Raw genomic sequence first — 14663 nt, 5'->3', positions numbered from 1 at the left:
TCACATTAGTGGAAAATAGAGTAGAAATAAGAATTCTAATCCTAACTCTGCTATTTACTAGCTCTGAGACCTTAGCTAAGCTATTATTCTATTTCTCATGATTTTTGTCAGGTTCAATGAAGACAGGTGAAATTACACAGTGTTCAAATAGCTTCAGAAGTAAACGTCATCATTGTGTTATAAATAATTCAACACAGTATTCCAACTACACAAGCATAGCCCTACTACCTCCTGTAATCTGGGCACAAAACTTAAAACACTTAAGTTTTATGTTGTATTGGTTTTTTGAGCACACATATAATACTGTTAATGGTTTTCAAGCTTATTTATAAAGCAGCTACACCTTTTTCTTCTCAAAAAAAAATCTTAAACAGAACTCCAGTTTATAGAATAGATCAAATGAGCTTTTCATTTTGAAACAAGGGAAGAGGTTCCAAAGTCTCCCTCACTCCCTCAAAGTAAGGGCAAGCCATTCCAAGAACAGTTTATAAACCAAGGGCTATTACTAAAAATCCTAAAGAGGAAAGAATTAAGAACAAGATCCCATGCCTGCCACAAGTCAAGTCCCTACAGGTTGAGGAAACAAACATCTCACCTTTTCCACAAAGAAAGGTCAGCTCTGTTAAGCAGCTTGATGTAAGCAAAATGCCATCTCTATGGTGGTTTTTACTATATGGTTTTATCATATTGGTTTCAAGATCAAAGAAAAAATCTAGACTGATTTAACGTAAGTTACTTATTAGTGCCATGCTAATTTTTATTATCCTTTCCCTCTTTATTAAATATTATTTAATAGCAGCTTCTCTTGTAGTTCCCAAAATGAGGGGACAAAAATAACCTAAAACAATACTTCCCAATTTTTCCTCTTCTGCACACTTAACAGCTAGAGCTTCAAAATCACAGAACCCAAGCTCCATCATCTTCACTGCATGGAATCTGCCCAAACCTGAAGAGTTTAACTTTAACAGGACTAACAAAGGGAAGCTATCATTACATACCTCACTAAAGAAGAGGTTAGATGCCTCTTAATATCTGATTTGGTCCTTCAAGTTTGGCAACTCCTTTTAGAAGGGAAAACAGAAACAAAGCATGATGATCAGAGTAAAACATCATTTCCCTGACCATCATGCTCTGCTACACAACTCTACCAAGCACTGGGTCCATTGTCCCCCTACTTCTCACTTTCAACACAACTGCCAAAACCCTACTGTCTTAAGCATTTTCTTCAGTTTCAATTTATTCTGGGCTAGCATTTGATCTGAGTAGTGTTCTTAATACTGCTCTTGTACTTCTACATTTATCCTTGGTTACTGAGTCTTTCTCAATATTTAGAATATGGTTCATAAGTCTGCCAGCAAAGTTACTCAGAATAAAACGTACTTTCATATTTTGTCTTTTAAGAACAAGGACATTGATAAGAAATCCCACAGTATGGGAAAATGTATTTGTAAATAGCATATCCGACAAGGGGTTAACATCCAAAATATATGAAGAACTCACATGCCTCAACACCCAAAAAGCAAATAACCAGATTAAAAAGTGGGTGGAGGATATGAACAGACACTTCTCCAAAGAAGAAATTCAGATGGCCAACAGACACATGAAAAGATGCTCCACATCGCTAATTATCAGGGAAATGCAATTTAAAACCACAATGAGATATCACCTCACACCAGTTAGGATGGCCAACACTGAAAACACTAGGAACAACACATACTTGTGGGGATGCAGAGAAAGGGGAACCCTCCTACACTGCTGGTGGAAATGTAAACTAGTTCAACCATTGTGGAAAGCAGTATGGAGGTTCCTCAAAAATCTCAAAATAGAAATACCATTTGACCCAGGAATTCTTTTAGGAATTTACCCTAAGAATGCAGCAGCCCAGTTTGAAAAAGACAGATGCACCCCTATGTTTATCACAGCACTATTTACAATAGCCAAGATATGGAAGCAACCTAAGTGTCCATCAGTAGATGAATGGATAAAGAAGATGTGGTAAATATACACAATGGAATATTATTCAGCCATAAGAAGAAAACAAATCCTACCATTTGCAACAACATGGATGGAGCTAGAGGGTATTATACTCAGTGAAATTAGCCAGGCAAAGAAAGATAAGCACCAAATGATTTCACTTATCTGTGGAGCATAAGAACAAAGCAAAAACTGAAGGAACTAAACAGCAGCAGACTCACGGAACCCAACAATGGACTAAAGTTGCCAAAAGGAAAGGGATTGGGGAGGGTGGGTGGGAGGGAAGGGATAAGGGGAATAAGGGGCATTATGATTAACACACATAACATGGTGGGGTGGGGGCACAGGGAAGGCAGTATAGCACAGAGAAGACAAGTAGTGACTGTATAGCATCTTACTATGCTGATGGACAGTGACTAGAATGGGGTATGTTGTGGGGACTTGAGAATGAGGGGAGTCTAGTAACCACAATGTTGCTCATATGATAATTAATGATACCAAAATAAAAAAATAAAAAAAGAACAAGGACATTGCTAAAACAGCCCCACAAACCTAGGAATCAAAATTAACACTTTTAGGACTATGATGCCTATACACTGACATTCTGTTAGAAGGAAAAATCTATTTTTTAGATTTTCTTATTGCCAGATTCCCTTCCAGATATACTGTAGGAGCTAGCTACTTCAACAATCTGATTTTGCATACTATGTTCAAGATGATAATCAGACAATTACACAAAAACAACAACCTAAATGCCCTTCCCCCACCCCAGCTCAGCAGCAGGAGGAAGAGAAACAGAGCGGGGAGAGGGTGGAGGCCTATGACTGCTAACACCCAGCCCTGGAGATCTGCTTTGGAGCACAAACCTACACTGCATGGTGCTCTGGTGATTAGTGGGGTTGGAAAGCTAAGACAGGCAGAATAGTTAAGAGACTGAGATTCCAGCAGTTTGTGGAAGACAGGGATCCACATCCGGCCGCTCTGGGACAAGAGAAAGGCAGGCAGTCTGAGAGGCTTCCTATCAGCTACAGAGCTGCTGAAGGGACGAGGATTGCACAAAGCTTGCTGCACAGGAGAAGGGATAGGTGGACAAGATAGTCTGGGGGCGAATGCCCAGCACATTGGGAACTTTGAGAAGCTTCAGGCACTCCATCCCCCTGGCTGGCTACTCAGCTACAAGACATGCAATCTGTGACACGCAGTCTGCCGGCATCAGTTCGCAAACCAGCAGTCACTGTGCTGGCGTCAGGTCAGCCAGAGGAAGGCCCATCCTACAACAGCTAGAGACGCAAAGCACAGAGGCTTACACCTGTGTGCTCGGCCCACCGGCTCTGACACTGGAGACAGGCACTGCAGCCGGGAAGTATTAAACAGCTCTTTCTAACCCCCAGGCACCAGCACCACTCCCCTACAACCCCCAACCTCACTCCAGAGGCTGAGCAGCTCCAGAGAGTAGAGCTTCTGGGCACTAGAGGGCGCCACAGAGAAATATAAAATGTCAAAGGAACCTGGTTCAGACCAAAATCTCAAAATCCCAGAAAAAGGCCCAAATGAAACTGAACTCACCAATCTTCCTCAAAGAGAGTTCAAAATAAAAATCATAAACATGCTCATGGAAGTACAGAAAAATATTCAAGAACTCAGGACCAAATTTAAGACGGAGATTCAATCATTAAGAAATTCCATATCTGAAATGAAACATACAATGGAGGGATTTAAAAGCAGATTAGATGCAGTAGAAGAGACGGTAAATGGAAAAGAAATTATAGAAGAGGAATACAAAGAAGCTGAGGCACAGAGAGAAAAAAGATCTCTAAGAATGAAAGAATGTTTAGAAAACTGAGTGACCAATCCAAATGGGACAATATTCACATTACAGGGGTACCAGAAGGAGAGAGAAAAAGGGATAGAAACTATCACTGAGGAGGTAATTGCTGAAAAATTCCCCAATCTGGGGAAGGAGATAGTCTCTCAGGATATGGAGGTGCACAGATCTCCCAACACAAGGGACCAAGGAAGAAAACACCAAGACATATAATAATTAAAATAGCAAAGATCAAGGATAAAGACAGACATTTAAAAGCAGCTAGAGAGAGAAAAAAGATCACATACAAAGGAAGACCCATCAGGCTATCATCAGATTTCTCAACAGAAACCTTACAGGCCAGAAGGGAGTGGCATGATATATTCAAGGGCCTCGAACCAAGAAGATTCTACCTGGCAAGGTTTTGTCATTTAAATTTGAAGGAGGGATTAAACAATTTTCAGATAAGCAACAGCTGAGAAAATTTACATCCCACACACCACCTCTACAGTGCATTTTGGAGGCACTGCTACAGATGGAAGTATTCCTAAGCCTAATAGCTGTCAACCGGGGAAATAAATCCACAGCAAAGTAGAACAATTAATTACTAAGCAGATGCAAAATCAAATCAACTACCCCCAAAGTCAGTCAAGGGAGAGACAAAGAGTACAGAATATGATACCTAATATATAAAGAATGGAGGAGGGAAAAAAAAAGAACCTTTAGGTTGTGTCTGTAATAGCATACTGAGTTAAATTAGAGTGTTAGATAGTAAGGGAATTACTGTTGAACCTTTGGTAACCACAAATCTAAAGCCTGCAACGGCAATAAGAACATACCTATCGAGAATCACCCTAAATGTAAATGATCTGAACGCACCAATCAAAAGACATAGAGTCACTGAATGATTAAAAAAATAAGACCCATCTATATGCTGCCTACAAGTGACTCACTTCAAACCCAAAGACATACACAGACTGAAAGTACAGGGATGGAAAAAGGCATTTCATGCAACTAATAGGAAGAAAAAAGCAGGTGTTGCAGTACTTGTATCAGACAAAAGAGACTTCAAAACAAAGAAAGTAACGAGACAAAAAAGGACATTATATAATGACAAAGGGGTCAGTCCAAAAAAAGGATATAACCATTATAAATATCTATGCACCCAACACAGGAGCACCTACATATGTGAAAGAAATACTAACAGAACTAAAAGGGAAATTAGAATGCAATGCATTCATTCTAGGAAACTTCAACACATCACTCACTCCAAAGGACAGATTAACCAGACAGAAAATAAGTAAGGACACAGAGCTCTGAGCAACATAATAGAAGAGATGGACCTAACGGACATCCACAGAACACTCAATCCAAAAGCAACAGGATACACATTCTTCTCAAGTGCACATGGAACATTTTCAAGACACAACAGATCATATACTAGGCCACAAAAAGAGCCTCAGTAAATTGATAAAGACTGAAATTGTAGCAAACAGCTTCTCAGATCACAAAGGTATAAAACTAGAAATAAACAAAGAAAACGAAAAAACCCACAAAACATGGAGGCATAATAACTTGCTCTAAATAATCAATGGATCAACAAACAATTAAAAACAGAGATGAAGCAATATATGGAGACAAATGACAACAATAATTCAACACTGCAAAATCTGTGGAAAGCAGCGAAGGCCATGCTAAGAGGGAAGTATATTGCAACAAAGGCCTACCTCAGGAAAGAAGAACAGTCCCACATTAACAGTTTAAACTCACAATTAATGAAACTAGAAAAAGAAGAACAAATGAGGCCCAAAGTCAGTAGAAGGAGGGACATAATAAAGATTACAGCAGAAATAAATAAAATCGAGGAGAATAAAACAATGGAAGGAATAAATGAAACCAAAAGCTGGTTCATCAAGAAAATAAACAAAATTAATTAACCCCTAGCCAGACTTATCAAGAAAAAAAGAGAGTCTACACACATCAACAGAATAAAAAATGAGAAAGGAAAACTCACTACAGATACCACAGAAATACAAATAATTAAGGCAGAAAACTATGAAAAATTATATGCTAACAGACTGGATAACCTAGAAGAAATGGACAACTTTCTAGAAACATACACCCTTCCAAGACTAACCCAGGTAGAAACAGAAAATCTGAATAGACCAATTACGAGCAAGGAAATTGAACTGGTAATCAAAAAACTAAGAACAAAAGTCCTGGCCCAGGTTTCACTGCTGAATTTTATCAAACATTTAGTGAAGACCTAATACCCATAGTCCTTAAAGTTTTCCAAAAAGTACAAGGGGAGGGAATATTTCCAAACTCATTTGATGAGACCAGCATCACTCTAATACCCAAATCAGGCAGACACCAAAAAAAAGAAAATTACAGACCAATATCTCTGATGAACACAGATGCAAAAATACTCAACAAAATATTAACAAACCGAATTCAAAAATACATCAAAAAGATCATCCATCATGATCAAGTAGGATTTATTCCAGGAATGCAAAGGATGGTACAATATTAGAAAATCCATCAACATCATCCACTACATCAACAAAAAGGACAAAAACAACATGATTATCTCCACAGATGCTGAAAAAGCATTCGAAAAAATTCAACATCCATTCATGATAAAAACTCTCATCAAAATGGGTATAGAATGCAAGTACCTCAACATGATAAACGCCATATATGCCAAACCTACTTTACAGCGAGAAGCTGAAAGTCTTTCCTTTCAGATGGGGAACAAGACAAGAATGCCCACTCTCTCCACTTGTATTCAACATAGTTCTGGAGGTCCTCGCCCTGGCAATTAGACAACACAAAGAAATAAAAAGCAACCAGACTGGTGAAGAAGTAGTTAAACTGTCACTGTTTGCAGATGACATGATATTGTACACAAAAAACCCTAAAGAATCCACTCCAAAACTACTAGATCTAGTATTTGAATTCAGCAAAGTTGCAAGATATAAAATTAATACTCAGAAATCTGTTTCATTCCTACACACACTAACGATAAACTACCAGAAAGAAAAATCAGGAAAACAATTCCATTCACAAGTGCATCAAAAAGAATGAAATACCTAGGAATAAACCTAACCAAGGAAGTGAAAGACCTATACTCTGAAAACTACAAGACCCTCATGAGAGAAATTAAAGAAGATACCAAGATACCAATAAATGGAAACACATCGCGTGCTCATGGATATGAAGAATTAGTATCGTCAAAATGGCAATCGTGCCTAAAGCCATCTACAGATCCAATGCAATCCCTATCAAAACACCAACAGCATTCTTCAACAAACTAGAGAAAATAGTTCTAAAATTCATATGGAACCACAAAAGACCCCAAATAGTCAAAACAATTCTGAGAAGGAAGAATAAAGTGGGGGGTGTTATGCTCCCCAACTTCAAGGTCTACTATAAAGCCACACTAATCAAGACAATTTGGTACTGGCACAAGAACAGAACCACGGACCAACGGAACGGACTAGAGAGCCCAGATATAAACCCAAGCATATATGATCAATTAATATACAATAAAGGAGCCATGGATATACAATGGAGAAATGACAGCCTCTTCAACAGCTGGTGTTGGCAAAACTGGACAGCTATATGTAAGAGAATGAAACTGGATTATTGTCTAACCCCATACACAAAAGTAAACTTAAAATGGATCAAAGACCTGAATGTAAGTCATGAAACCATAAAACTTTTAGAAGAAAACATAGGCAAAAATCTCCTGAATATAATCATGAGCAACTTTTTCCTGAACGCATCTCCTTGGGCAAGGGAAACAAAACAAAAAATGAACAAATGGGACTACATCAAACTAAAAGGCTTCTGTATAGCAAAGGACACTATCAGCAGAACAAAAAGGCATCCTACAGTATGGGAAAATATATTTGTAAATGACATATCTGACAAGGGGTTAGCATCCAAAATATATAAAGAACTCAACACGCCTCCACACCCAAAAAGCAAATAACCCGATTAAAAAATGGTCAGAGGATACGGACAAGTCTCCAAGAAGAAATTCAGATGGCCAACAGGCACATGAAAAGATGCTCCACATCACTAATTATCAGGGAAATGCAAATTAAAACCACAATGAGATATCACCTCACAGTTAGGATGGCCAACATAGAAGAGAAGAACAACAACAAATGCTGGCAAGGATGTAGGGAAAGGGGAGAACCCTCCTACACTGCTGGTGGGAATGTAAACTAGTTCAACCATTGTTGAAAGCAGTATGCAGGTTCCTCAAAAGGCTCAATATAGAAATATCATTTGACCCAGGAATTCCACTTCTAGGAATTTATGCTAAGAATGCAGCAGCCCAGTTTTAAAAAGACATATGCACTCCTATGTTTATAGCAGCACTATTTACAATAGCCAAGAAATGGAAGCAACCTAAGTGTCCATCAGTAGATCCATGGATAAAGAACATGTGGCACATATACACAGTGGAGTATTATTCAGCCATAAAAAGAAAACAAATCCTACCATTTGCAACAACATGGATGGAGCTAGAGGGTTATGCTCAATGAAATAAGCCAGGTGGAGAAAGACAAGTACCAAGTGATTTCACTCATCTGTGGAGCATAAGAACAAAGCAAAAACTGAAGGAACAAAACAGCAGCAGACTTACAGAACCCAATAATGGACTAACAGTTGCCAAAGGGAAAGGGACTGAGGGTGTTGGGTGGGAAGAGTGAGAGAACAGGAATAAGGAGGATTACAATTAGCACACATAATGTAAGGGGGGTGGCATGGGGAAGGCAGTATAGCACAGAGAAGACAAGGAGTGAGTCTATAGCATCTTACTACGCTAATGGACAGTGACTCTAGTGGGGTATGTGGGGGGGGACTTGATAATGGGGGTAGTCTAGTAACCACAATGTTGCTCATGTAACTGTATATTGATACCAAAATGAAAAAATTTTTAAATAGAACAGTTTGAAAATAAAGTTCTTACCCAGTACAGTAGAAAAAAAGAAAGGCAAAAAGTACCATTATTTTCCTAATTTAGAAAATGCTCTAATATACTGACAATTTTTTCAAAAAAATAAGGGAAATGATCAAATATGTTAGTTAACACAACAGACGTTTAGACATTACCTCATTCTGAATTTTTAAAATATAAATATGTACCAAAAACATAAGATGGAAAAGTATTTCAAAGCATCAACAGGAAGTATCAGTAACTGTTAAAAGTATGGGTGATTTAAACTTCAGAATTTTTTAGTATGTCTACAAGAATATGGAACCTTTCTAGTAAGGAAAAATTAAGTAAGTGAAAAGAGAAAAGGAGCCCATCCCATTTGGCTACAGTCTGTCACATCTTGGTCAAGTCATTAATGAAAGTTTCCACCTTTCTCTTTCTGAAAATATTAGAATTCTTATTAATACACACTTGATCTATACATAATACTTGTAGATATATAAGTACTATCATTATTAAATATACAAGAAACAAACATGTTTCAGGAATACAGTGGTTATTAATAGTTATCACTGACAACGCAGATGGCCTGAATAGTATATTACACATTTGTAGTGCTTTATGGTTTACAAGTTACTTTATAGATATTCATACTGAAGCTATGAATTTTGAAAAACAGAAGTTCAAATATTAATTGGTTTAAGATGGTATATACTTAGCAAGATTAATTTACCAAATTAGAAATCCATACTTTGAGATTGCATCATAGTAAAATTAAACTTCTAATTTTAAGAATCAATTCAAACTTCAGAATTAAATGTCTACCCAAAAATGTTACATTATTATTTAGCACCTATGTACTTTTAATCAAAAACCCTAAAAGTATGTAGCTTATTAAAAGGCTTGTTATGGACAAACAATATTAAGATAGGTAAGATCCTATTCTGCTACATTTACCACTGCTTTTAAACTCCTACAATTACCATGAAATTATGCCTGAATTTGTGAAAATACATTAAAATATTGTGATTCTTTTATTTTGCCAAACAGGGTATTCATAATAATGTGTTCCATTCAAAGAGATCATGGTAGTGTTTATACAGTATAACTAGTAAGAGCATAAACTTTTACCTGCCCTGGGATTAAGTCCTGTTCAAATCTTGGCTCTACTGAATATGGTCATGTGACTCTGACCAAGTGTGTAAACTCTAAACCTTGGTTTTCTTATCTGAAAAGGGTGATAGAGTACCTACCTCAAAGAACTGATAAAGTATCCAACACAAACTGCTCAATAAAGTATTCTGCTTTAAAAATAAACTGCAAACAGAATTATTCTGCAAATACTGTATCAGAGTATCTTGAGCTCTAGCCTAGATATGACTGATAGACTAAGCAGGTGACAGGCGATCTTTAGCAAACCACTTAGCCTGAAGTTCAATTTCTTCACCTTTAAAATTGAGATAGCAATATTTGCTCCAGCCTAAAAAGGATAGTTAGGAGGGACTATTTTTAAAACATCTGGTAAACTGTAATTCACCCACCACACTCAGAATAAAATCCACATTGAAAACCATTTCACCCTGCTCTCAGAAAAATTTACCTTACCAACGCAAATAATAACCTCAATTTACTCATGAGCTAGCTACGGTGATGGCCCAAAGCATAACTTCAGGCCTCCAACTTCTCAACAACACCCAGACATGCTTTGGACTTAGTAAACTGGTTCACAAGGAGCTATAAAAGCAGCAAATATACAAACTCAACAGAACAAGCACAGGAATACAAACTTACTTCCTAAACTAAATGCAACCCCACAAACGATAGTAGCAAAATTCAACAATACATTCCTAGCTTTCAAAATACCATAAAAGAAAACAAACTCAAATCCGTTACTACTGTTGAAACTGGTTATTTTAACACTACAACTAAATGCTGTACTGAAATGTAATTTCAAGTGTCAGGATATTTGTCAAAACCATACTAAAAATGGAGATAAGGGGGTCCTGATTATGGGGTCCTTAGCCTGGTTCCAGACAGGTTTCAAGGGACCCTAATATGCAGACAAAACTGTGTCTATATACCTGTATATATCTCCATGGTGACAGTTTACAGCTTCAGATTCTCGGTAGGACTAGAGGTATAACTGCGAATATTAATACTCTCATCAAAAACTGATGACAAAAGGAAACTACATCTTTTGTTACCAATCTTTATTTCACCTACATTAATTACACTGTGTCAGATTTGAAAATAAACATTTCATATGAAGTCTTACCTTTATTAAAAACTCTGCATATCAGATAAAAAGCTATACTACGTACAAGTATTTCTAACCTGTTTAAAACGCAAATTTTTTTATTACACATTTACTGGTGTGTACAGACTTCTGTAGGTTTGACCAGTGTTTGTAAATTCGCCAACAGGTTTTTAGCACTTTTAAAAAATATTATCTTTAACATTAACTGCAAACAAACCACCCAAAAATGTAATTTTATTTCTTCTCTTGGTTAAACTTTTATGGGGAATTATATTGAGATATGAACTCTGATAACATTATTTTGGGACCTTAATTCTGAATTTCTAATCAAGGATGAACTGCTAAGCACTTATTAGACAATTACCATGAGCAAGATTATAAGACATATAACCTACTTCAATTCAAGAAGTTTTATCAAGTTCCAACCATCATGCTCCTAGCCAGTCATAGATAAATGTTACCATGATAAGATACAGTAACACCCCCTTTCTCTCGGAAAACTTAAGTACCTTATGTTTGGGATACAAGAACTACACAAAGGAAAAATGAAAACAATTTTAAAACAACTATGGGGATTGAGGGGGAAGTAACTTGTAAAAACTTGGAATAACCTACAAATTGCTGAAATAATTCTTTTTTTAAAAAAAGGAAGCATCATTGTGAGATTAGTGTTTAGAAGGCAAATTTTTATGAGATTTAAATGAAATACTAAGGAACTGTGTAAGTACCGTTAGAGATCATTGAATAGAAAAATAGAAAACCCTTATATCTTCATTAAAACAGATTTCTTAGAGGGTGTGCAAGGCCAGATTTTGTGAACCTGATTCAACTGATTCTATTTACTTCAAGGTAATAAAAGCTAAATTCTACTTCAATTCTCCACATTTCTAATTCTCCATAATGCCATTGCAGTTGTTAGGACTCCTAAACAAAGTCCTAGGGGTTTTCCAAATAATCTTCAGTGGGACCTTTCATGATGTCTCTTTTCAAGATTAAATAAAGATTAACAAAGTTTAGTTTCTTTAGCTACTGTGTTTAAAATTAATCTTCCTAGTTAAGTTTAAGTATTTTTAAAACACAAATATTATTAAAAAGCAGTTTTTCCTTATATTAGAAAGCTATTCATTTTTCAATTTCAGAACAACAAAGCCATAATCACACAACTTTTATCTGAGATATAAATTGGTTTACTGAAATAAGTACTAATAAGGACTTATCTTATAAACCACCTGCACCAAAATAAGAGCATCTCAAAATAAATACAAAAAAACCTTAAAGTTCTGGGAAAATTTAGAATGACACAAATACTTTAAAGTATAGTTTAAGTATGTGCAAAAGCCTGCTTCCACCTGTCAGAAGTAAATACACAGTTGAAAGTAAACTAGAGCCCTTCCACTCTTCTTATTGCCTCTGGTCATTAAAGTGAAATTCAAACACAAACGAGATGATAATTTTATAAAACAATTGTTTTAAAGGATCATATTAGAAAATAGGTAGTTTGGAAGTCTTTCGAAATATCACACACAGAACACAAATCCAAAAACCCACATAAGCTGTCCATAAATGAGCATTTTTCTCAATAATCAAGTTTTTGTAAATTAATCTTTTATCTGATTCACCAACTAGGCCTTCGGGCCCAGTAGTTAATCAGCGACATAATCTTGTTTCTTTAAGCTAAAATACCACATTACAAGTATCGGCAATGGAATAAATTAAAAGAATCTGGCTGGAAAAGATCAATGGACGCTCTGCAATAATCAAAAGTATACGGAATAAGGCCTTTCATTCCTAGAGACAGGCCACGACTATCCCGGGATGGTATTTGTGATACCTTACTAAAACAGAATTTACCATTAAAGCGACGAATGGTGCGACAAAAAGAAATACAATTAACTAATTCCCCAAAAATAGGTATGAAGGTCCCAATAATCTATATCACAGTTCATTTCAAGCTATTTTAAAGGCTGGCAAGATAATACACCCACACCCCCCCAGGGGAGGGGGAAACCACCAACCTCCTCCCAGGGAGTTTAATGGAAATTAGCAGGTAAGAGAGGCCTCGGCAGAACGCTGAAAATCAAAGAGGGCGGTCGGAGGGTCGAAGGGTTCGGACTGCGGAGAAAAGCTTCGTCCTCGGACCCCACCTCCCCACACCTTCCCGGCAAGGCGAAGGAGGCGAAGGCTCATCAGTGTCTTCGTTAATTGACACCTGTAATGAGGAAACTTTCCGAGGGGTGAGACAGCCCAGGCCGACCTGGCCAGAGCTCGGCGGCGGCCCCCTCTCGGGCGCCCAGGTAACCCAGCCGGCTGGGCCCGAGGCGCCGCGGCGGCCGCGCCACCGCGCACCTTCCCGGGCCGCTAGGCCCGCACGCCGCCCGGCTCGGCCACAGCCTTCCGCAGGCCGCAGCAGCCCGCAGAGGCCGGGGAGCGGCGAGGAGACCGCAAATCCCGCACCCCGACAGGCCGCCGCCGCGGCTACTTACTTTCATTTAACACCTCCACCAGGTCTGCGCAGTTCTCACACATCGTTCGGCCGCCGCCCCCCCCTCCCCCGCTTCGGATCGCACTGACTGATCCCGACCGGCGGGGGGGAGGGGAGAGAGGCGGAGGAGGGGGCGGCCGGCCGGCGGGGCGGGGAGGCGGCGAGGGCGGGCGGCGGCGGAGACGGGGCGGGGAGGAGAGTGGGGGAGGGGGCCGGCGGTCCCCGGAGCGGGCGGGGCAGAGGAGGGGGGCGAGGGGAGGTGGGCAGGCCGGAGGGGCGCGGAGGCGCCGGCGGCGGGGAGAGGGGGGAAGGACGGGGGGAGGGGAGAGGGAGGGACGGTGGGAGTGGGTGGGGAGAGAAGCAGCAGAGTCACTTCACCGACCAGACGCCGCGGCCACCGCCGACGCCGCCGCCATTTTACTGGAGCGTTCGGGCTGCGCTCGGCTTTTTCCGCCCGAGCGAGGAAGCCGAGGAGAAGCGCCTCGCGCTCCCCCACTCTGTTCGCCTCCCGCCCTCCCGCCTCTCCCTCCGCACACACGCCGCGCGCTCCACACCCCGCCGCGGCCAACTGGCCGCCCTCCCTTTCCTCTTCCGTCCGGCCTCCCCGCCCTCGGCCCACCCCCTCCGCGCGCTCGCCCACCCCGCCCAGCCCGGATCTCAGTCCGCGGCCGGAAGGGAAACTCGAAGCCAGGCGGCTGCGGGGGGAGTCCGGGTGAGTAAGAGAAGATGGCGGAGCCGCCGAGCCAGTCGCGGTTGCGCTGCGTCGCTCACCGCGGCATCCGCGGCCCAGCGAGCGCCGGGTCACTCGCACCGCCCCGTCCCCCGCCCCGTGCTTCGTCGTTTTTCGTCCAGGCCCTCAAAGGGAAATTACTGATTTCTCCCCTCCCGTGCTTAGGCTTTTGGGGTGGAGGGAGGCTGGGGTTTAGGGGAGCCGGGCCCGGACGGCGCCGCAGCCCATGTTGGGACACACGGCCCCCTCCCCGCGGGGCTTTGTGAGAATGGAACAGCCCAGGGGCCGGCTTAACCTGCGTTGGGGTTTGTCTCTACCGTCAATTCCGTAAGGCCCTAAAGTCCTCGAGCAGAAAGACAACCTTGATGTAACTAGAAATGGCGGAGTGAAGAGTGATCACATGGCGTCTCATTTTTACGCAGGAGGGCTCCTCACGGGTTGCCCATCTACTACTCTTCACCT

At 40.3% G+C, this 14663-nt stretch overlaps 1 protein-coding gene across 7 annotated transcripts in view; it reads right to left on the bottom strand.

Annotated features, from left to right (window-relative positions):
* USP34 (ubiquitin specific peptidase 34) overlaps positions 1 to 13606 on the bottom strand; it is a 289427-nt gene extending 275821 nt beyond the window's left edge. For all 7 annotated transcript variants that reach the window (XR_008995834.1, XM_057497160.1, XM_057497164.1 and 4 more), the window contains exon 1: positions 13473 to 13606. Coding sequence is in view for 6 of the 7 variants with exons in the window: in XM_057497160.1 (XP_057353143.1) it covers positions 13473 to 13515 (43 nt within the window). In the remaining variant the exon portion in view is untranslated. The remainder of the gene's footprint in view (positions 1 to 13472) is intronic.
* Positions 13607 to 14663: the final 1057 nt, after the last annotated feature.

The sequence above is a fragment of the Manis pentadactyla genome, chromosome 2 (assembly GCF_030020395.1).
Source record: "Manis pentadactyla isolate mManPen7 chromosome 2, mManPen7.hap1, whole genome shotgun sequence".
Classification (NCBI taxonomy): Eukaryota; Metazoa; Chordata; class Mammalia; order Pholidota; family Manidae; genus Manis; species Manis pentadactyla.
This window is presented reverse-complemented; position numbering and strand designations above follow the sequence as displayed.